This window comes from Stenella coeruleoalba (genome assembly GCF_951394435.1).
Source record: "Stenella coeruleoalba genome assembly, chromosome: 10".
Lineage (NCBI taxonomy): Eukaryota > Metazoa > Chordata > Mammalia > Artiodactyla > Delphinidae > Stenella > Stenella coeruleoalba.
The window spans coordinates 22,773,791-22,796,483 of record NC_137156.1 but is presented as its reverse complement, the minus strand read 5'-3'; the positions used below and the strand labels follow the sequence as shown (position 1 = coordinate 22,796,483).

General features: G+C 49.2%; 3 protein-coding genes across 7 annotated transcripts; all 3 read right to left on the bottom strand.

Moving 5' to 3' along the window:
• Nucleotides 1–124: 124 nt before the first annotated feature.
• On the bottom strand, nucleotides 125–3,699 carry LOC307193248 (uncharacterized protein C6orf136 homolog). The gene is made up of 6 exons (XM_079934896.1): nucleotides 3,539–3,699; nucleotides 1,819–2,220; nucleotides 1,446–1,534; nucleotides 1,070–1,270; nucleotides 410–479; nucleotides 125–332 (listed from the first exon to the last, which is right to left on the bottom strand). Exons 1-6 carry the CDS (start codon nucleotides 3,608–3,610, stop codon nucleotides 219–221), a joined length of 948 nt encoding a protein of 315 aa, XP_079791022.1. The 5' UTR covers nucleotides 3,611–3,699; the 3' UTR covers nucleotides 125–218.
• A 307-nt stretch (nucleotides 3,700–4,006) lies between these two features.
• Nucleotides 4,007–16,063, bottom strand: ATAT1 (alpha tubulin acetyltransferase 1; the record flags this gene model as incomplete). Of its 5 annotated transcripts, none has more annotated exons than XM_079934066.1 (13): nucleotides 4,059–4,339; nucleotides 4,716–4,758; nucleotides 4,850–4,929; nucleotides 7,726–7,969; nucleotides 8,139–8,210; nucleotides 9,802–9,870; nucleotides 9,990–10,035; nucleotides 14,472–14,573; nucleotides 14,761–14,874; nucleotides 14,998–15,058; nucleotides 15,179–15,270; nucleotides 15,384–15,444; nucleotides 15,918–16,063. In XM_079934066.1, the coding sequence occupies 13 exons, from the start codon at nucleotides 16,022–16,024 to the stop codon at nucleotides 4,165–4,167; spliced, it is 1,266 nt and encodes a 421-aa protein (XP_079790192.1). In that variant the 3' UTR covers nucleotides 4,059–4,164. The 5 variants fall into 5 exon arrangements, with proteins under 5 accessions (XP_079790193.1, XP_079790192.1, XP_079790194.1 ...); XM_079934068.1 differs by lacking the exon at nucleotides 15,918–16,063 and adding an exon at nucleotides 15,630–15,832; XM_079934067.1 differs by lacking the exon at nucleotides 4,716–4,758 and having other exon boundaries at nucleotides 4,007–4,339; nucleotides 15,918–16,024.
• A 468-nt stretch (nucleotides 16,064–16,531) lies between these two features.
• MRPS18B (mitochondrial ribosomal protein S18B) lies at nucleotides 16,532–22,536 on the bottom strand. The gene is made up of 7 exons (XM_079933078.1): nucleotides 22,389–22,536; nucleotides 21,102–21,210; nucleotides 20,902–20,999; nucleotides 20,428–20,496; nucleotides 19,028–19,094; nucleotides 17,702–17,761; nucleotides 16,532–17,119 (listed from the first exon to the last, which is right to left on the bottom strand). The coding sequence occupies exons 1-7, from the start codon at nucleotides 22,464–22,466 to the stop codon at nucleotides 16,824–16,826; spliced, it is 777 nt and encodes a 258-aa protein (XP_079789204.1). The 5' UTR covers nucleotides 22,467–22,536; the 3' UTR covers nucleotides 16,532–16,823.
• Nucleotides 22,537–22,693: the final 157 nt, after the last annotated feature.

Sequence of the window (22,693 nt, the reverse complement as noted above, 5' to 3'; positions counted from 1 at the left end):
AGATTCAGAGAAGGTGACATGGAAATTCGATCTCATATATTCACTTAGATTTTATTATTTACAAGTTAAGTTACACAGCAGCTTTACACAGCATGAGATGGAAAGTAAAGGAGAAGAGAGAAGAGAGGAGGAAGCTGGCTCCTGAGGTCTTTGGCCACCTCCACCTCCTCCTCTTGTGCGTAGCAAGTCTTCCGTGCTGCCTCTGCCCCAGTTCCTGATCAGCCCTTGGAACACAGGTGTAAGTTGGGTTCTGGCTCCGACAGCCCCAGAGCCACCAGGGCTCCCACTAGCAGCTTCTTCACGGGCGTTGGGGGTGAGTGTGAAGGCATCAGCTGCAGGAGAAAGGTTAATGCCAGCTGGTGGGATGTTCTACCCCATCACCCCACCCCTACACAGCCCTAGGACTCACTTTGTCTAGGCGATGGCGACAAATGAGGCCGTTGGAATTCAGGTAGAAGGTGGAATAGGCATCATAGGTCCTGGTGAAGGGAGAAAGGCTCACTGAGGGAGAAGGGGACTGGTCCCAAAGTTTAATTCAAGCATTTGTTTAAACTAGTAGTTCCTAAACTTTACTACATATTATATCACCTGGGGATCTTTTAAAAATCCTGAGGTTGTCCCCTGGCCCAATTAAATCAGAATGTCTGGCACCGATATTTTAAAAAGATTCCTGAATGATTCCACTGTGCAGCAAAGTTTGGGAACCACTGGTTTGGGCTGAGCCTAAGAATTTCTTGGGATTCTACTCTGTGCCAGAAATTTACCAGGTACTTTACCTAAGGTTGTGAGGCACCACTTATGAGATGGGAATTTTCATCTGTTCAATAAGTATTTGAGTACCTACTATGTGCCAGGTAATGTACATGAAGAAGCTGAGTTCAGAAGCTTCCTCATATATTCAGAGTCTCTATTTTTTGTTAGATTAAAGTAGACAAAAACAAGATCCTGCCCTCAAGGAGCCTGCAGTCAAGTCAGGGTAGATCCAGGATTGTCTAGAAGACTAGACCATAGATTCCCAAAAGGGTAAGATTAGGAAATTGTAGTGCGTTTCTTTTCTCACTTCTCTTACCGGTAAAGCTCTTCCTTGTCACGCTTATAGAAACGCAGAAAGAGTAGGTGGATGGGCAGCCCCACAAGCCGCCAGCGGGCTTGCAGGGTCCAATTCTCAGGGTGGCGGGTCAGCTGTAGAACCTCCAGCCGAAGCTGTGCAAAATAGTTCCAGGCCAGGAAGCGGCAGAGGGTCAGTGACAGAATGTACCATGTCCGGCCTCTGGGAGGAAGGAATGGGAAAGAAATCTCATGATGGCAGAATCAGAAAACCAAACTGGTATCTGACAGTGGGATGGGGAGCAGCAGTGAGAAGCAGCCTAGGACATTCTCTAATAAGTGAAAATAGCATTGGGTCCTTTTCCTCCCCAAGGCCCTACCCATTCGTGGATTCTCACTTGGTACGCATGTTCAGGATCTCATTGATGAATTCCACATCCGATGAGTAGAGAGTGTAGTCGTGGGAGTGAAGGAAGAGACTGGGAAGCTAGGTGGAAGAAGGCATCAGACCAGGAGGAAAGAAAAGATGATCCTATTTCTCAGTTTTCTATATTTAGTGTCTCTTTATTCATGAGTGAAAGGTCATCTCATCCCACGTTTAACTTCCCTAATCCAAACTGAGGAGCATCTTTTCCTTGGGAAATGTTTATAACATATTTATATGCCCGTCTTGTGGTTCCCAGAAAGAATCCAGTTGACTGACTCCCTATTTTTAAAAATTACCTACATCCCTTCCCATTTCGGACAAAGGCCACTTCTGAACTGACTTACCTCTTGTCTCAGTCTCTCGTACATGACAGCCAGGTGCTCCTCCATACTCGGATCTCCTGATGGAGTGGCCGGGGAAGAGTGGGCAGTCCCAGAGGCTTGGAAAGGTATCAAAGCCCCAGGACAGGGGCAGGGAGGTCCCTCAAATAGGCTCCTAAGCCCATCCAGGCAGCCGCTGTGTAACTCAGGTCCTGGTCCCTCCTCCCCCTTTCCTGGGGGGAGAACCACCCATGGTGAGGTGAGGGCTTGGACCTGAGGGAGAGGTAGTGGGGGAGCTCGGGGAAGCAGCCGGGTGGGAGGGCTTGGGGGTGGGGGAGACCAGAAAAGAGGCAAAGATGGAGAAGTGGTTGTCACGGAGTGAGGCCAAAGAGGTGGGAATGGTAGGGCCCGTGGAGAAAGGTGGTCCTAAGGAGGAAGAACAAAAGGGAAAAAGATAAGAATCCAGCTGCCTAATGCCCTGCCATCCAAACTGCCCATTAACAAGCTTCCAGTCCCACCTGCTCCTTCTGACAGGAGAGATGGAACTATTGAGGGAAAATTCATCTCCATCTCTACTTAAAACAGGAGGAAACACTTTCCTGTGACAAAAGTACACATACCTCTCCCAAACATTAGCAAGTACTTTTAGATTCGTTTAAGATTCCAAACCCGTTTGGGGGCAGGTCTGCCTCTCTTACAGCAAGAATCATAAGAGTGCATATTTGAAGAATGAACAAATGAATGAATAAGTTACAGGTCTTCTTGTACTGTGGCCTCTAACACAACTCCAGGAGTGTGTGAAGCAGAGGTTATACAGAGAAGAGTTAACATCCAACTGGAACTAGGAGACTTTGGAGTTCCAATTCTATCATGTAACCTTAGGCACTATCTCATTTCCTCAGCCTGAGGGAATGTCCTCCTATAAACGAGGACGATGAAACCACACTGAGTTATTATGAGGACTATATGAGATAATAATTGTAAATAAAACTTTGCGACCTGTTAAGCAGTAAGCTCATCATTCGGGCTCCTCTAATGACACGAAAAGGCCCAGGAGACTGTTAAAGGCTGGACCTCATGCCCCTGGTTTACTGATGTCGAAACTGCGATGAGGGAGAGGTCACCCGAAGTCAGGCCTGACCCGAGTCCCGCGTTTCCAACGAACCCCCCCGAGGGGTCTCATTATCGGGAGAGCGGGCGGGCCGCGCGGGTACCTCTGTCCCCGACGGTGTCCCGGAGGCGCCGTCTCCGCCGGGGGCGTGGCCATCTTGCCCGCCCGGGCACAGGGGCCCGAACAGGGTCCACCCGGGCCGGCCTTCCCGCCGGGACCGCTATCCGGGTGCAAGATGCGCGGGCTGCGGAGCGCGGCCCGCAGGTCTGTCTGGTCGGCTCCCGGGAGGCGCCGCGAACTTCTCCGCCCCCTGCCCTTCAAATCACCTCCAGGCACAGGTAACCGCGGAAACGCGGGCGAAATGCGGACGCGCCCCACCGCCCCAGCTTCCAGCCCCCCTGCCCCCGCAGGCCCGGGAGACCGACGTCCCGTGCTCTACAGGGCTGGCGGCGCCGCCCTCGGATCCCCACGACCCCTAACCCCTAAACGCGCCGCCCCGCACAGGTGGGAAGGAGCGGCGGGACGTCACTGCGCCTGCGCGACACGGGGCGCGCGCTCCGCCCCACACGCCGACTCTGGGGAGGGTCTCTCCCCGCCCCCTCTCCTCCCCTCCCGCTTCCCCTCTGCTCTTACCTGGGGACGAGCCTGGTAGGCACGGAGGCAGGGGCCGAGGCGCCGGGCCGCCCCCCGGCTGGGCTGGTACATGATCTTCCGGGAATGGAGAGAGCACCTCCCGTGTCCGGCCTCCTCACAGGGGTGAGCGTGCCCCGGAGCCGGCTTCTTGAAGGGGAAAAGGGGGGGGGGGTGAAGGGCTGAGGGGAGGGAAACGGAGATGTTGCGCGCTTGCGCACTGCGGCGGGTTCCAGGGAGGCGGTGAGGCGCTGGTCTGCAGTAAGTGCGCCTGCGCTCGCCGGATCGGAGGCTGCCTTAGAGCGCTTGCGCAGTAAATTAGCGGCCTCGCGCACTGCTCTCACCTGTGGCGCTTGCGCAAAAGTGGGCGATGATGGGGCTGAACGGGGCGCGCGAAGAGTGACGGGTGTGATTGAAATAATGACAATCGCGGTTTTCTGTAGCTCTCGTGATAAAAATAAATACTTTATTGCTGTGGTTAAAAATAAGATACAAATGACTTGGCACTGATAATAAAGCCTGTCGAATGAATGAATGAATGGATACATCCATTGTGAGGGCGGGCTTTGGCTAGGTCCTGTGTGAGAGAGAAATAATACTGACTTTGAAGGTGTGAGAGGGGGCTGCGGTCACCAAGGCCTGGTGCTGCGACGTTCCTGCAAGTTTCGAATGAACCTGGCGTTGAACATATCCCCACCCATTGTCCAGGACTGGGCTGGTGGAGCGTGGGCCTGTGGAGGAACCGTGTGCATGGGTTCCTCCCCAGACCCATGCTGTGACAAGACCTGCTCCTCACTGGCAGACCTAGTAGGTGGGAGATGGAGAGTGGGTTACAGGGGTACTAAAGGGAGAATTAAAATCACAGCTTCAAAAAAAAAAAAAAAAATCACAGCTTCTTAAAGGGCTGACTGGCTCTTGTGTAGAGGATGTATGATGGGGTATGAGGCTGGAACCATTAGTGCTATGTCCAAACCTGAAACCCCTCAGAGACTGCCAAAGGGAAGCACTCGAGTCGAACCTATGGGGAAAGAGGCTTGTAGGGTGTTAGGTGGAAGGCTTTGTGGGAAGAGCTGGTGTCCAGTTCAGAGAGTGAGATTAAGGAGGAGGAAGTAGCTGAGAGTGATGTTAGGAAAGGAGTCAGAGGTGGTGCGAGGCTGGTAGGGGAGGGGTCAGACCTCACCTATTCTCTGTTTCCTGCTCCCCCTGCTTCAGTTCTTGGTTGCCTGTGGGAATACCAGGCATGTGCATGGGAAGGCTGGAGTAGGTAGTGAATATGGCCTACTTGATTTGCGGATAAGGAGATGAATAACTTACCTGTATTGGGGGATGAGGAATTCAACCGCCCATGGCGGCTATAGCTGCAGCTTTGGGCTACCAGCCCTGCGGGAGTCCTGCTGTAGAAGAAATGTGAGATGATGGGGAAAAGGCTACAGGATGAAAGATGAGTGGGTATGGAGGAATCAGGAGAATAATAAAAGGAACAGCACAGGAACAGAGAGAGGGGTAGTTATCATTCCTATGGGATTTTAATCTAAGTTGTGCCCCAGAAAAGGGAAGGGAGCTCATTTTATACCCCAAGGTTTTCTGAAGCAGTCCTGACTTGCTGCTTTATTACTCCTAGTTGAGGTAATGTGTTAAAAGTAAGGCCAAATGTGCTCCAAATCATGTCATAAAAACAAATTCAGGGGAATTCCCTGGCGGTCCAGTGGTTAGGACTCCATGCTTCCACTGCAGGGGGCACAGGTTCAATCCCTGGTTGGGGCCTGGTCGGAACTAAGATCCCACAAGCCGCGTGGTTCGGCCAAAAACACACACACACACACCACACACACACAACCAGATTCACATATATGCAAAAAAATATTTTTTTGTTGGACCAGGTGCCCTGATGTTTGGTTTGGAAAACATGATTACCTTAATTTTAGGATACTTCAGCCAGAGGGAAATAGGGAGTGGTAAGGCTGAATTTAGGGAAAGGACTGTCTTGAGAAAGAGATCCAAGGGTTTAGTGAGGGAGAGGCCAGGGAACTAGCGGGAAGAGGAATTCAGGAAACAATTAGGGGACTGTTATCAGGAGGCAATTAGTGGATCCCAGAGATGTTAGTAAATCTTAACATCTCAGCAAAGGCTGGCCTGGGGTAAAGGGTAGAAGTGACTAGGGAGAGCTAGAGGTTTCTGGAGAGAATGGAGGAGTAGATATAGAAGGCTACACAGAGGGATCCAGCGACTACATGAGAGGAGACAATCCGCAGAAGATCCCACAATGAAGATGGGGACAGGCAGACACCAGATCCTGCAAGGGGAGCTCTAAGGCTACTTGCTGGAAGATCTGCAGATCTCAGAGGTGAGGGAGAGAGAGGGAGAGAGGTCCTGAGATCCCAGGAAAATAAGGGGTGACGCACAAACGAGGCTGAGACCTTAAGGTTTGTTTGGTGTTTTTTTTTTTTCTTTTGTAGTTTTTATCATTGAAAATGTCCATTTAAAAAACACAAAAGAATTCACACTTTATTCAGACAACACTGAGAGGGAGAAGAAAAAGGAATGAGTCAGAAGAGAGGGAGATCCTGCTCCCAAGGATTTCGGGGAATACAGTAGGGGTATCAACTAGCACACATCCAGAGGGTAGGGAGGGGGAAGGATGTTCTATACCCTGGGTATGGAGCAGGGAAGAAGGTTCTTGCTATGGAGGAAAGAAGAAAGGAAGGCCAGAGGAGGAGTTCCCCCATCATCTCAAGACAATCTCACAAGACAGGAATCTATCAGCATCTAGTGACCGGGGAGGGATGGCTGCGAGAGCGTATTCCAGGAGCTAATAGAGCCTTGAGACTCAGGCTTAGCTTCTGAAACTTGGCTAAGAGTGATCCTAGGGTGCTTGCTGGGATCTACTGCCAAGAAACAAACTCCCTCACAGAACCTGGACCCAGGGGAAGTGGTGGTGTCTGTAGTAGTGTGGCGAGTCTAGAGCCTCATAGCAGACGTCAGCTCGGGGGTCCCCTGACAGATACACATACACACAACATGTGGAAATTAAGAGTTTGGCAATGTTGAGTGGATCCCTTGGGGAGCTGGTAAGTCCCTGTCCTACCTGACTGGACTGCTCTGAAGCAGAGCTCACTCACTGGCTGGCGTCAGCAGGCTGATAGGGTGGCTGTGGTCGGTAGCACGAAGCAGTATTAGAGCTACCAGGAGACAGTGTAGTGGGACTATAAGATTCATTCCATGGACAAGACTCTTTAAAAGGTTTCCCTGGTAGAGGAGGCCCTTGGACCTTCCATGGTGTTCTAGAATCTGACTGCAAGCAAGACTATGCTTCTCTGGATAATTAGTAGGAGCCGCCCAACCGAGAAGTCTGGCAGCAAATGGGCTGTCTGTGGGAGAGTGTTCAGAGCCCGAGTTAGGAGACAGGGGGTGCTTTCTATGGTAAGAAAAGCTACAAAGCATTAGGCCATCTGGGACCCTGACAACCCAGTTGTCCAAGAAAGGGGAAGAGGGAATCCTATGGGCTCTGTCAGGTTCCCCTGGATGCTGGGGGATACAATGGAAGATCCGGTCTGGGGTTCTCAGGGAGGGAGTCTCTGCCCTTGCCAGGTCTCCCAGGAAGGGGAGAGGCTTAGCTGTCTGTCAGTATCGACTCTCATCAGAGCGGGGAAGGGAGCTGTGGAAGGATGTTATGGACAGGAGGAGGGGAGAGGGGAAATGGGGGGGAGAGAAAAACAGAAAGAGAAGTCAGAGGTGAAGAGAAAGCTGGGGAGAGAAAAAAAGGAGAGGCCCACTCTCTGCCTGCCGGGATGGGCTCCTGCCACACAAGGCACTGACCGAGGGCTGGTGGCTCCCCAAACTGTGTCAGAGATCCTGCCCCTTCCCAGCAAATGTTAAACCATGATTTCCCCAATCTTAGAGGCTCAGTCACCCACCCAACGGATCTGTGTTCTTCCTGTGCTTCCTCCCAGCTCTCACTTAAACTAGAGTCCCTAGACTCTACATAAAGTCCTATTCTGCTCCTTCACTGTAATTTATTTCCAGACCACTCCCATAAATACTTTCCAATATATTCTTCTTGAAAGGTTCCAGGACTCTCCAGTCTTCCTGTCCTATTGCTTCATGTCTCTGATGGATTTACACTGCCCTCTGCCATTTCTAACACCCTGTCCGACAGTCTTGACATTCCCTAACCCTCCAGCTCCTATTACCTGGTGCGGCGACGCTGGGCTGGGCTGCCGCCTGGGTCAGTAGCAAGCAGAAGGCGGGCGGTGGGGTGCGGAGGGCAGAGGCGCAGGGAACGCAGCAGCTCCTGCTCTGGCACGAAGGGGCGGAGGGGACCCCGTTCTGGCGAATTTCCCAGGCTGCTGGAGCGCGGGGGTGGGTGGGCTGGAGGTGTAGCACGGCGAGGGGCCCTGTTCAAGGGCCAGGGAGGCTCCACAGCTACCTTCAGAACTGGGGAGAGGGAGAAAAAAGAGCAAGACAGAGAAGAAAAAGGAAAGGGAAGAGAGTCATGACAGCAAAGATTAGAGTAGAAAAAAGAGAAATCAGAGCCTTTAGAGAGAACAAATCTTTCCCCTGGGTTAAGGCACCCCCAGGCCCAGACCCCCTACCCCAGTCTTACACTCTCGGTCACTAGAGGAGTATGGCTTTATGTCTCCCTCTGCTCTCTTGGGTGGCAGCTTCCTTGCTGGAGCTGGCAGTGGAGAGGACACAGGCAAGGTAAGCATTAGGAGGCATACTGTGCACCCCTTCACTACCCCCACGACCCCAAACCTCTGATCCCTGACACCACAGTTCCTCCGGGGAAAGGAGACTTCAGCTCCACCGCAGAAGCAGCTCTGTGGCACTGCCATCACACCAAAAGGGAATTCGGGGGGAAGGCTGGAGCATTTTGAGGAGAGCCAGAAGGAGTAGGCTGAATGCAGAGATGGGGGGAAAGATCTGGGGGAGACTGTGGGGCCTGGGAGATGCAAGAGAAGGGCAGCCAAGGGAGGCAAGCTCTTACTGTTAGTGGGTGCTGTCAGGCCCCCCTGGGATTCTGGGGCAGTGGAATGGTCCCAGCTGGGCCACCGAGGACCCCAGGTCCCTCTAGATGAGACGGACAAAGCCCTTGGTTAATCAGGAATTGCTTTGGAGAGGTCAGGGGAGGCTGGGGTGGGGCAGAACCTCCCCTTCCGGAGCAAAGATAGAAAGAGATTTACGTTTTATAAGGGGAAAAAAAGGATGAGGTAAAAACACAGACACCTGGAAAGGAGTCACCAGACAGAGTAAATGGGAGGCTAACGGACTGTCTCAGCCCTGTCTCCAGCCTCCTCACTTCTCCACTTGCCCCTCCCTTTCCCTCTCAAGAGGTTCTTTCTCCATCATGCGTGGCAAATGAGAGACTGCCCAGCGGATCCACTTAAACTTTAGGGTCCCTCCCGTGTGGACCTGGTCCTCACCGTCCTTGTTGGCTCTCTCTCCCTCTCACAGCTTTGGTCAGCAGGAGCTAGAGGGGGGAAGCCTTGGAAAGCAGAGCCGCTCACGGATCTGAACTGCCTCTCCGTGCCTGACATTGGTGGATGCTAATCACTGTTGAGAGATTGCTGTCTGGGTGGTGGTTACTCTGTTTCCTGGCCACCGAGGAGGTGAGAGAGCTAGCCACAGAGCCAGCTCCTTCAGCAAAGGGCCCTTCTGTGCAAGTGCGCACAGCATGGCCAGCAGAAGGCTGTGCCCCTCGGCCTTGAGAAGGAGGAAGGGGTGGGGCTCAGCCCGGCAGGGAGCATGTGTATGGATGAGGATGGAATGTGGAACCTGGGCAGCATTTCAGTACCTCCTAGGTATGGTTTCTCCAGATCAATTTCATTATTTGGTTGGAAATGTTACAAATTCTGAGTGTTATCTTCTAAAACTAGTATTTAAGCTTTGGACCATTCATGTCACTATTCTATGACTGGAAATGGAAGGGCTGACTGCACTTGCCTGTCCCTCACTGGCTGACAGAAGCCTGAGGAGTTTATGAAGGAACATGACTCTGGCCTATTTTGATGGGCCTGAAGCAGCAAGAGGCTCCATCAATGTCAGCTGTCAAACAGGCTTCCAATGAGCTTGCTTAGTTGACAGTCTTGCCAAATATAAATACACTGAGCTCCCATGAGGGCAGAGGACATGGGTAATGTCTGCTGGGGACTTGGGTTGCTTTAGAATTCTCCCAAACTGCCCACAGATTGCACTGAGTTCCCAGTGGCCTCCAGAGTGACTAGCCATTACAGCACTACAGATCCACCCGTTCAATGCAGCTTTACCAGCGGGCATAGGATCGACCGCAGCAGCACAAGAGTGTCGAGTTGCCCTCAGAGAGGTAGCAGGGGGCCCTGTGAGGAAGGAAGCGGTGGTGCCCCTCAGTGAGGGGTCCGGTGGGACCAAGAATCCACCTCCTTCCTTCCCCTCACCCCAACTGCTTGACCAACACACACAAGGTGAGAAAACTTACGATGCTGATGGGCAAAGAATCCTTCGAAGATCACGAAGTTGTTCACCTGTAAGATGAAACAAGCGAAATATATTTGTCCATTCAGCCACTCAGCACATACTTGCGTATAGAACCCTGTGCTAGAAAATCCACAGTGGGAGGAACGAAAGCCAGCCTTCCTGTCCTTGTTGACAGACTTAGTCAAAATCTCAGACCCTGACAAGCTAATCCTAAAGTTGAATTGCAGAGGACCTCGAACAGCCAAAATAATCTTCAAGATTAACAAAGGAATAACAAATTTGGGGAGGATTCATACTTCCTGATTTCAAAACTTACTACAAAGCTACAGTAATCAAAATAGTGTGGTAGAGGCACAGGATAGACATACAGACCAATGGAATGAATAGAGTTCAGAAATAAACCCATGTGTCTATGGTCAATTGATTTTCAATAAAGGTGCCAAGACCATTCAATAGGGAAAGTATAACTTCTTCAACAACTGGTGTTTGGATAACTGAGTATCTACATGCAAGATAATTAATTTGGACCAAAAAATAGCTAAAAATGGATCAAACAGCTAAATGTAAGAGCTAACACTGTGAAACTCTTAGAAGGAAACATTGAGGAAAATCTTGATGACTTTGGACATGGTTTCTTAAATATGACACCAAAAGCATAAGCAACAAAAGGAAAAAATAAATTACACTTCGTCAAAAGTAAAAACTTCTGTGCATCAAAAGACACTATCAAGAAAATGAAAAGCGGGGCTTCCCTGGTGGCGCAGTGGTTGAGAGTCCGCCTGTGGGTGAAGGGGACAGGGGTTTATGCCCTGGTCCGGGAGGATCCCACATGCCATGGAGCAACTAAGCCCGTGCGCCACAACTACTGGGCCTGCGCTCTAGAGCCCACAAGCCACAACTACTGAGCCCGTGTGCCACAACTACTGAAGCTTGCGCGCCTAGAGCCCATGTTCCACAACAAGAGAAGCCACCGCAATGAGAAGCCTGCGCACCGCAATGAAGAGCAGCCCTGCTCACCGCAACTAGAGAAAGCCGCATGAAGCAACAAAGACCCAGTGCAACCAAAAATAATAATTAATTTTTAAAAAAAGGGCAAAGACTTGAATAAACATTTCTCCAAAGAAGATATACAAATGGCCAATAAGCACTTGAAAAGATGCTCAACATCATTAGTCATTAGGGAAATGCAAATCAAAACACAAAGAGATACAACTTCACAACCATTATTATGGCTATTATAAAAAGAACAAAGAAAAATAAATTTTGGTGAGGATGTCAAGATACCAGAGCTACCACACATTGCTGATGGAGATGTAAAATGTTGCAGTCATTGTGGAAAAACCGTTTCTCAGTTCCTCAAAGAGTTAAACACAGGATTACCATATGACCCAGCAATTCTACTCTTAGGTATATACCCAGGAAAACTGGAAATATATGTGCTTGGAGACATGGCTTGCCCAAAGTCTAGTAGCTACAAGTGGCAGAACTGGGTTTCAAATCCCAGACTCCTGATTCTAGTTGAGGCATTTCAGCCAGGAATACAGTGTAGTCATTAGAGGGGGCTATGGGTTCAAATTCAAGCTCTACCATTTATTAGCTGTGCAAACTTGGTCAAGTCACTAATCTGTATAAACCCAAAATGGGGTCAATAATGGCAACTACTTAAAGAAATGTACAAGGATCAACAGAGATAATGCATGTAGATACCACACAGAGCTCATGAAACATCAGTTGTTATTGGGTTGGCCAAAAAGTTCGTTCGGGTTTTCCAGACGGATGTTACAGAAAAACGGGAACGAACTTTTTGGCCAGCCCAATATTATTTACACTCTATACTGCCCTGCTCTTACATGTTACCTGGGTAATGCATTTGATGCTGGATACTGTGTTTCTTCCGTTGCTCTCTGCTGCCTCTTAATGGAAAAATGATGTCCTACTCTGGGAGCACAGTCTAAGGAGACCCGTCTATCTCCTGCTGTAATGTCTACCAAGCCACCCACCCTCATCCTTCCCCAACAAGCATATGCCCAGCACTCCAGCCAAACAAAACTGCTTGCAGTGCCCTGAAAGGTAGATTAATATCTCTCTGACTCTGCTCGTGCTGGTTCCTACATGAAAAGCACCTTAGCCTGCCCACTTCTGTCCACCTGACGAACACCTTTCAAGATTAAGTCAAGCCTAACTCACTTTATGCCCCCTCTGTAAGCACACCAATTAATCACGTTACAAGGGATTAACTATCCGTGCTCCTACCCAAGGCTCGCTTGTCAACCCAGTCCCAAGCCCACTCAACGACACTGCTTCAGCAATTCTTCCCACTTTCTCTGACATCAGATTTTCTTTCTACTGAGTCATTCTTATGCTGTTCATTTTTATGCAACTGAAAAGAATCAACCCTCTCTTGATCCATATCCCCCTCTAGCTCTTGCTCTATTTCTGTTCACATTAAAGCAGCATTTAAAAGAGTGGCCTATTCTTGTTGCCTCCAGTTCTGAGCTTCTCAATCTCCTAAAGCCACTCCATCCAGGCTTCCACCCACGAGTGTGCTGAAACCGCTTGTCAGGAACACCAGTGGCTTCAGGCAGCTAAATCCAATGGTCACTTCCCAGACCTCTTCTTACCTCACTGATCAGTAGCATTTGACTCAGTAAGCCATTCCTTCCTTCTGCAAACACTTTCTTCACTGGCCTTGCAGGTCACTTTACTTCTAAGTTTGCATCTACTTCACTAGTCACTCCTCAGCTGCATTTGCTGCTTCTTCTCCTTCCTGACTTTCCAAGAGTGCCCAAGGGCTCAAGTCCTTGGACCACTTCTTTATAGAGACTCACTCCACGGCGGTTTCATCCTGTCTCACTGCTTTCAGTACCCTACGTGTGATGAAAACTCTCCACCCCGAACCTCGTCTCTGAACTCCAGGGAAGTAACCAACCTGGACTCATCACAGACATCTCCAATTAACATATTCAATATGGACTCCTACTATTTTTCCCCAAAACTGCTCCACCTTCCATCAGTTAATGCAATGCCATCCTTCCAAGTGCTCAGGCCAACAACTTTGGGATCACCCTTAACTCCCTCTTTTTTTTTCACAGTCTATCAAGAAAAATTATTTGCTTTAACTTCAAAATACCTAAAATCTGACCACTCCTTACCATCTCTACTGCTACCATTTTAGACTGAGCCACCACCATTTTTCAGCAGGATTGTTGCTTCCTAACTTGCTTGTACCCTCACTCCTCTACTACCTATTCTTAACAGGCAAAGTGCTCTGGTTTAAAGTAAGTCACATCATATTCTCCCTCTGTTCAAACCCCTCTGATGGCTCTCCTTTTCTCACTTAAAGGCCAAAGTCTTTGCAATAGCCTATAGAGTCCTAAATGTCTTTCCTCCCCCATTACTGCTCTGATCTCATCTACCACACTCCCCCCTCACTCATGCTGCTCTAGGCACACCAGCCAATTTTTCAGGCACACTCCCACCTCATGGCCTTTGCACTAGCCATTCCCTTTGCCTGGGATGCTCCCCCTCCAGATATTACTTAGCTCATAGTCTCACCTCTTGAAGTTATTGCTCAAGTGACACTTTCTCAGTGAGGCCTTTCCTGCTTATCCCATTTAAACCTGCAATCCCACACACTCCCATCCTCACATGGCACTCCCAAGCCTTCTTACTTGCTCTCATTTTCCTAGAGCACTTATCATCAATCATAGTATATACTTGTTTATTACGTTTGTCTGTCTCCCCACGTAGAATACAAGCTCCGTGAGAACAGAGACTTTTATCTGTTTCATTGAATAAAGTCTTTCTAAAGCCCAGAACAGTGCCAGGTACTCTAATATATATATGTTGAATGAACGGACAGCGTTAGCACCATTATATTGCATCTACTTATAAACAAACCACCTTCCCCAAAATAGACCCAATCTCCCTGAGGACAGGGAATGTATATTATTCTGAGCCCTTACTAAATCTTGATAGACTAGGTAATGGTCTATGCGGAAACAAGGAGATGAAAATGAGCTGATTATGTTTGGGGCGTAAACATATTATTGGGTGTACACAACAGCCCATGATGAAGAATAAAACTAGATGAGAGGGCTTCCCTGGTGGCGCAGTGGTTGAGAGTCCGCCTGCCGATGCTGGGGACACGGGTTCGTGCCCCGGTCCGGGAAGATCCCACATGCCGCGGAGCGGCTGGGCCCGTGAGCCATGGCCACTGAGCCTGCGCGTCCGGAGCCTGTGCTCCGCAACGGGAGAGGCCACAACAGTGAGAGGCCCGCATACCACAAAAAAAAAAAAAAGATGAGAGTGAAATAGCTGCAGGATGAGAGATGGTACCCTGCCCCCCCAGAACTTACCTGTATAAAATAAGCCTATATAATAGGGAATAAGGAGTGCATGGAAAGTGCCACTTGTTTGCCACACAAAAAATAATAAATTCAGTGGGAATGCTAAGTGGGGTCTACTCTCTGAAACCTCTAACCTGTGGGACTGTGGTCTCCAGGTTGTAGTGTTTATTCAGGAACTTCAGCAGCTTCTGTGAGGGTCGGTCAATAGCCAGTTGATGTGGTTCAACTCGCTCCTTCTGCAGGGAACAGGAGACTCAGGGTAGGAGCAGGCATGGGGAAAGCAGGCCAATAGGAACCCAGTCACCTGGGAAGGATATGGGAACATGGCGGGTGGGAGGGTGGGAGGCAGGGCCTCTGGAAGGACTCAGGACAAGGGGCCTTTGATCTCCATTTTGGATGAACTGGTGAAGAGATAAGTAATACCTGCAGCATATACTGGAAGAGATCTCGTCCATGGCCATGGCGTTGAAGTGACTCATGGATGTAAAAGTCCAAGATGCAAAGTGGTTCTACCTCATTGTGAGCCTCACGGTCATCCTAAGAGGTAAAAGAACAACAAAGATCTTCTAGGACCCAGACATCATTGCCACCTTCCAATCTCCAGCACTTCTGTTCTCAGGAGCCAAGGCATATGAACTTTCAGTTTCCAATGACACTCACCAGTACAAAGAGTTTCTTATATCCAACTTTAAGGAAGCCAACAATGGCTCCTTTTCCAGCCCTGTAGGTTGGGGAAAATAACAATAATTAGCAGCTATCTGGAAGAGGTAGAATCAAAAAAGGGAGAGGGACTGGGAGAGGGAGGAATTAAGTATAGGGTAGAACGGTATTTGGCACTCACATTCGAGCTGAAGTATCTTTGAGTATATACATAACGTGGCGGTTACTCTGCATCCTTGATGCACTGGTGATGGGAGCAGGAAGATGCTGGGCCTGCCAGGAATTTGAAGACAGACTTTCTACAAGTCCCTTCCACAGGACCCAGGTCTCCCTTACCAACTGTCCCCAGAGAGGCCTCCCTTTACTCCATGTAGACTCCACATTACCTTAGCAGAAGCCTTGCCCAGTTCATCTACAATGGTCATAATTTGCTGCTGCAGATCAACACTACAGAAAGAGAGGAGATCAAGAGTCAGATACTCACTGAATTAGAGGGTCCTGGGCACTCACTCCCTGGGAATCTGGGCGATAACCGCAACCCCAGTTCAGTACTTCAGGCCCTCTGCCTTTACCTCGGAATCTTCCAACCTGATTTCCCACCCACTCTTCTGGAACCCAAACTTTTGCCACACCTCCTTTCAGTGTGGTACACTCCCTCCTCCCTTGAAGTTATTGTGGGGAAGCAGGAAGGGCAGGTCAACCACATCCTTTGGTTGGAACCACGATGGGGCCAAGGGATGAAAGGTGACAGATTCAAGCCCCAATCTACCCCACCAGTTCTAGGATCAAATGTCACCAAAAAGGCGAGCCAGGACATCAAAAGGAGCAGACACTAGTCAGTGAGAAGGGGGCGTGGTGCCTGGACCAGGTTTCGAGAGGAACCGGGAGAGAAGGGCCGTGGGGCAGGTTTGAGATGTCACCGGGCCGGCGTTGTGGTTCCGGGTCGGCGGGCCGGTGGCCGTAGGTGCTGGTCTAGCACCGTGATCCGCTCCGGGAGCAGCGCGTCCACATCGAACGGGAACTCCATGGCCCATTGTGCGCGGCCGGACCCGCCCCACGCGACGTCACTTCCGCCCCCCCCGCCACCGCCCCGCCCACCGCCATCTTTACTTCCCCTGCCGCGCCCCCGGGTGTCTAGGGGGATCGCACCGCCCCCCTCCACCACCACCGCCCCCCTCCACCACCGCCGCCCCCCACCCACCACCATCCCGGCAGCCGGCCCGGGGACCCCGTTCTTTTTGCCAGACCAGCTGTCACTTAGCAACGCCACTCATCCCATCCGCGCCTCCCACGGCAGCGGGTGCCATAGCAACGCATTTTTCTTAGGCCTAGTGTCTCACTCTCCAACCCTTTAGCCCCTCAGTGGGAACACTGTGCATCGGGCACAGGGGGGCACAAGTGATCATCACATAATGGCACAACTGCTCATCCCAGGTGGCTTCTGGTCCCAAGAGTGCACTGATCGGACTGGCTCAAGCCTGACCACTCCTCTCCCCACAGCAGCACCCACTGCCCCGCAATCCTCCATAGCATTCATCTGAAATGCAGCCCAGAGACAGGATACAGCTTTATTGTGGAAAAACCCAGTTGGCACAGGTCTGGAACAGTAGCAGAATGTACAGCCTATCTATTGACAACATATAGGGGCTGGGGCTTCCGATACACGTCTGCACTGCCCTCCCTCAGCCTCAGATGTATTTATCCCTTTCACCAACAATCATTTCCTTTCTCTGGCCCTGGGCCTGCCACTGGCCACAATGTAGACAGCTCTTCAGGATGAAATACTGTGTAAGGGACCCTCCGGCTCCCTTCCTAGTCTACAGCTCCTACAGAGCAGTCTGGGGGCCCGCCTGCTCAGTGGAGGAGGCTTCAACTGAGGCTGTGAGGGGCACCTTGGGCATTGACTCAGGTGGAGGGCCACTTTCTTCTCGGAGATGACCCTGGTAGAGCCGACGAAGGCGGGACAGCTCTCTCTCTGGTGGTTGTTTCCAGTTGTACCATGGGTACCAGGGGTCACCTGAAACCAGAGTGGGCGCTGGCGGAGTGACACTCACAGCTCCATGAGAGGTACTGAAGTCAGGGTCCCGGGGTTCAACCTGGGGAATGTGGTAACTGAGGAGACCTGGGGGATTAAAAAAAAGAGAATGCCAGGGAAGGGAGGACAGGTACTTCAGATTAAGACAGATAATAAGAAAAATGACATATAAAGGGAGGGAGGGACCAGTCAGAGCCACTGGGTTCATTTATGCATGTGGTATGCTGCACAGAAGCAACTGGCCAAGGGGGCAAGTGTGGGCTGACATGCTGCCCAGACTCTTGCCTGCCAAGCTGTGCAGGCCTGTGCCAGGGCTATGAAGCTGCATCTGCCCTAACATAGGGGTACCTTTTCCTAATTTGTGCAAAAGTGTCATGGAGCCCAGGGTCAGAAATTTATACAAAGCTCCTATGATTTAGACATGGCGTTGGGGCAACATTTATAAAATAAGAAGGCAGAGAAAGAGGAAGAAAAAGAGGACAGGGCAACGACAAGATAAGAGACTCAGGAGAGGAAACAAGGGACAGTGGAGTGATGAAAGAAGAGATTCTTTGGAAGAACATGAGTGCTACCTTCTCAGATAGGTGGGAACATTTATATCCACCCTCCAGCCCTAAGTCACCTTCCTTATGCCTAACAAAACTGCGCTGTGCCCCTTCTCATTCTTACCATGATCCCTGGCTTTCTGGATGGCCTGGGTCAACTTCTTGTGTTGCTTCATACAGACCCCTGTGAAAAAAGGTAACTCAGAGATCATTTTATAAGTCACAGTAAATGAAGAACATAACTGCTTCTACATGGTGATAGAGGCTTAGATTTGGAAGACCTAGCTCTACCTGATGACCCCATTCCCCTGACCCCTCGGCAAGGCTTGGTTTCCCCTTCTGCCCAGTGGGAAGAACCTTCTCTCTCTCTCTGCAAACCAGGATGAAGACTTAGGAGGGTCTAGCCACTATAGAGAAGCCACTTAACAGTAAAGGTTTCAAGACAGGGAGCAGAACACAATTCAAAGGGCAAGTGTGGTTAGTTAAAGGGCTGAGTTGGACAATCCACAGAGAAAGATTCAATAAAGGAAGAATGGATTTCAGATCTGGGCAAGACGATCTGAGAAAGTAGCAAAATAGTCCCTTCAGCCTTTTACAGCCTGACTATAGAACTCTTCTTAAAACTCCTTGGGAATTCCCTGGTGGTCCAGTGGTTAGGGGCTCTGTGCTCTCACTGCCGCGAGCCCGGGTTCAATCCCTGGTTGGGAAACTAAAATCCCACAAGCCGTGTGGTGTGGCCAAAAAACCCCACAAAAAACCAAACTAAGCCAAAACAAAAACAAACTCCTTGACAAACCAAACTCCACCAATCATGCTACCACGCCACAAAAGGGTGGATTCCGATTATTCTTTGCAAATTTATCTTGCTTTGGAGCAGGGGTTGGCAAAATGTTCTCTGTACAGGGCCATATACTGGAGGCAATGTGGCATATGTTTTAGGCATATATTATAGTCTGTCTCAGCTCCTCAACTCTGCCACTGTAGCCTGGAAGGAGTTGTAGACAATATGAAAATAAATGAACATGACAGTGAGCCAGATTTGGCCTGTGACTATAGTTAGGGAATAGATATAATCTTGAATTGGTGAGTTTACGCCAGATTTGGGAAATCTAACTGAATTGTCAATGGAATAAAAGTAAGGTCAATTTATGAGAAAGCCTTCCGTAAAAGTGAAGAGACCCTATAGAAAGGAAACAATCAGCACCACTTACCTTTTAACAGTTCCATTTAGATAGTTTGCTTATACTGGTACTCGCCTGTATCTTCTGTTCACATGTAACTGTTTTAGCGTGTGAGTATCCCCATTAGGCCAAGATTTCCAAAAGGTTCCATCACGTTTTTTAGGCCATTAGTAGGAACCACCAAATAAATACCTGTTGTCTGTCTTAATAAATATAAGAAGTGCTGTAAGGAAAAGCTATTCTGGTGGTGACAGGGATGATGGGCTGACCTGTATATGGAGCATGGAAGATGATACCCGTGTGGGCGCAGACAAACTGTTCCAAGAGCTTCACATTCTGTAGGAAAAAGTGGTGGAGAAACAAGAGAGAGGGAAGGGAAGGTAGCAAGACGATTAGGGACTAAAAGTGCACAATCCCTGCACACCCACACAAATGACCTTGACCCTTCTACATCTCTCCAGGTGCTACTTTCCTTCAGGTCCTGGTTTTAGCCCCATCCCTTTACTGAACACATTCTTGCAACCTTTTTCCCTTTCCTGGCCTTCCAACCATTTCACATACACATCCTACATTTTGTCACTGAGACTCACATAGAATTATCTTCTGTAGGGGTTAGGTTCTAAAGTCAGTCCTTCATGCAACAAATTAGGGACAGTCTGTTGGAAAATCCCTGAAATCACCCAGAAAATGTAGTACGTGTTATAATGTACATTTACAAATTATTAACTTATATAAATGCATGGTATATGTAATGTATATGTTTACTAAAATCAATTTTAGAGATTTAATTATTAGAATGACTCCCAGCCAGTAATTAATCACAGGTGGTGAGACTCCCAAAGAGAAAGCAGGTATATCTGTGGAGTGGAATGGCAGGCAGAGTCAGCTGTACTCTTCAGTCTGTAATCTTTCTCTCTCCCTTAGTCATGCAATTTGTTATAAACTGTATACAAATGATTATAGCCTTTTTTTGGTAACCAATTATACACAGCTGAAATTGAGAAGTATCTTCTGGACTCCTCTACAACCTGTATCAGAAGGAGCCTGAGAGCAGTCAGACACCCCCATCTGCTGACTGACTGACCCCTGAATGCCCTCTGACTTCTCTGACGACCAGCCATTCAGCTTCTGCCCTAATACCTTGTAATACTGCAAGCTCGGAAGGGCACTTTTCCATTATCATCTTTATAAGGTTTTTGAATACTTTAAGGAATAAGTTCTGTCCTTATCACAATGAAGGTTTTTTGAAAAAATAACTAGATTATACCTTGCTTCATGTATCTGCCCTCCAGCCCCAAGTCTCAGCATGCCACCAAACATCAACATGACAACGAAATAAAGAAAATCTCCGGAAAAAACTAGTCCAATCTACTTGCTAACAACTGTGATTGATATAAATAAACCTTTGGGCATTGCCCTCACATTAGAAACAAGCATTTCTCTTGCCAAATTAGACTGTAAATTTCATAGACAAGGGATGAAACTTTTTAGTAAAACCCTTAGTAGAACGCAAAAGGCTGGAAGGAGGAATGTTTTTATATTACCAGAAAGTCAATACAAAATGGACTTTAGGGGCACCAGGATATGAAGAGCGGGGCACCTAAGGTAATCTCTTTAGCATTGCAAAAAAGGCTCCAAGTCTTTATCCTAGAGAAAAGATTCTCCTTACCCTAAAGTCAACGTGCAACTTCTGATCCCGGCAGATGGGGCAGGGATTCCCAGCAATTTTATTTCCACGCTGTAGAGAGAAGAAACTGGCAGGTGAAGCTGTTCAAAGCCCTGTCAGAAAGAGTGCTGCTGGGGACTTCCCTGGTGGTGCAGTGGTTAAGAATCCGCCTGCCAATGCAGGGGGACACGGGTTCGAGCCCTGGTCTGGGAAGATCCCACTTGATGCCGAGGAACTAAGCTCGTGCACCACAACTACTGAGCCTGCGCTCTAGAGTCCGTGCTCCACAACAAGAGAAGCCACTGCAACAAAGAGTAGCCCCTGCTCCCTGCAACTAGGGAAAGCCCGCATGCAGCAACGAAGACCCAATGCAGCCAAAAATAAAAAAAAATAATTAAAAAAAAAAAAGTGCTGCTGCCGCTGTCACTATGGCCTCCAGCCCCACTCCACATCCACGTGCCACACTCAGAAACTCACAATACATGTCTTTCGAGTCCGCTGTGGGGGTATTCCACCTTTGTGGTTGCGACGGTAGTCAGTCCAGACCGGGCGAGAACCATAGCGGTTCTGGTATTCTGAAATGAAAGACCATACAAGTTTGGGTGGTGGTGATGGGCGGGTCTCTGTCCACTTATTTCAGACCTCACTTGACCCTCCCCTTCCCCATTTAGAAGTACCTTCTGAGTCCAGATATTTCCAGGGTTCATCCTTATAAGGGGAAACGGGAAGTGGGAGCAAAGAATCGTCCTCAGCGGGGGCTTTGGTGCAAAGAGTCTGGAGGGGAACCTATAAAAGGAAGGGCAGAGGCGAAATGAGACAATGAGTTCAAGGACAAGACCTGATTGGTTTGCTGCCCACACTTCAGGGAGAAAGGGGAAGGCACGCCCACTGTGTAAATGAAATACAGCAGGAATATGCTGTATACGGGAGTAGCATTTTGTGGGAGATTAAGTTTACATCAACAACGACTATCCCTACCTCCAACTGGATCTTGAAAGAAAAGGTAACATTAGAAGATAAACTACTAGCACAGGTGACTGGGAAGCAAATTTATTTGAAAAGACAACTCAAAAACCTGGCACGTATAAGGCATTCATGCTTTCTGGGATGAACTCAGTCTACTGGAGGAAAAGGGAGAATGTCCATCTTCTTGGAATTAAGATGTGTGGCAGGAAGGGGATGCAAAGGACACGCGAGTCTCCAACTCGATCCAATCCAATCACTCAGTTGCCCAGCCTTCTAAGAAGTTGAAGGTCAACATTCCATATGGCAGAACAAACTTAAGTCCTAACACTACCTCTAAAGCTACCAGGCCTGTAGTTAACTCTGTGGTGACCCCTGTCACCAGTTTTCAGTCCCACTTTAGGGAGTGGCAGTTGGGCAAGCTTTCCCATCTCACCCTACCCCACCAAGAATCTGCCCTGCCCATAACCTCCAGGGTGGTGAGTACGTAGGCTGGAGGGAAAACTCAATCCAAAGTTAAGCTCTCTTGTATGCTTTGATAAGAAACTGATTTAGTGAGATAAAGAGCCGAGTAACTGGTCCCAGGTCATGAGAATGTATCCTGGCTCTACTGGAAGATGGTAGGGCTGGTAGAAGCTAGTGTCCCTCAACCCAAGAACACTCCCTGGCATCGAAGATTTAGACACCACCTGTACAGTTAATAGTTGGTTTGTGTATGGCCAAGAGATCCGTTCCACCGCCTAATTATTCAGCCGAGATGGAAACGGAAGAGGAGGACATCCAACCCTTGCTCTTTACTCTCGACTCGAGATTAGAAAACGTGCGCTGTACTGAGGAATGAGAAGGGAAGGAGGAGGGTGGTGGAAGCAAAGGGTTGCCTTGACAGCCAAGGCAGAAGCACTTGGGAAGGCCTCGGCTCCTGGATTCCCAGCAGTGGAGCGATGACCTCGAAAAGGTACAACCAAATCTGGCGTTGTACAAAATGTGCCCCAAGGAGTTACCTTAACTCCGTAGGCACCTCTGAAGGGCGAAATGCTAGGAAGGCGCCTCAGCAACACGTTCAATATGGGGGCAGCCATCTTGACATACGCATAAAGCAGGAAAAGCGACTGCGCATGCTCCAGGAAATAGATTAGGGTAGGGCCAAGGACGACCCCGCAGTGCGGAAGGCGGCAGCGCATCTGCGTCAGGACGGAAGCGTGAAAGGGGAGCTGTAGGGAGAGGCCAATTTCAACTGCGTCACTATCGAATTCGGCCTCAAAATTGCATTTTTGCTGAACCAGCCAGTACGACTCTTAGATCGCAT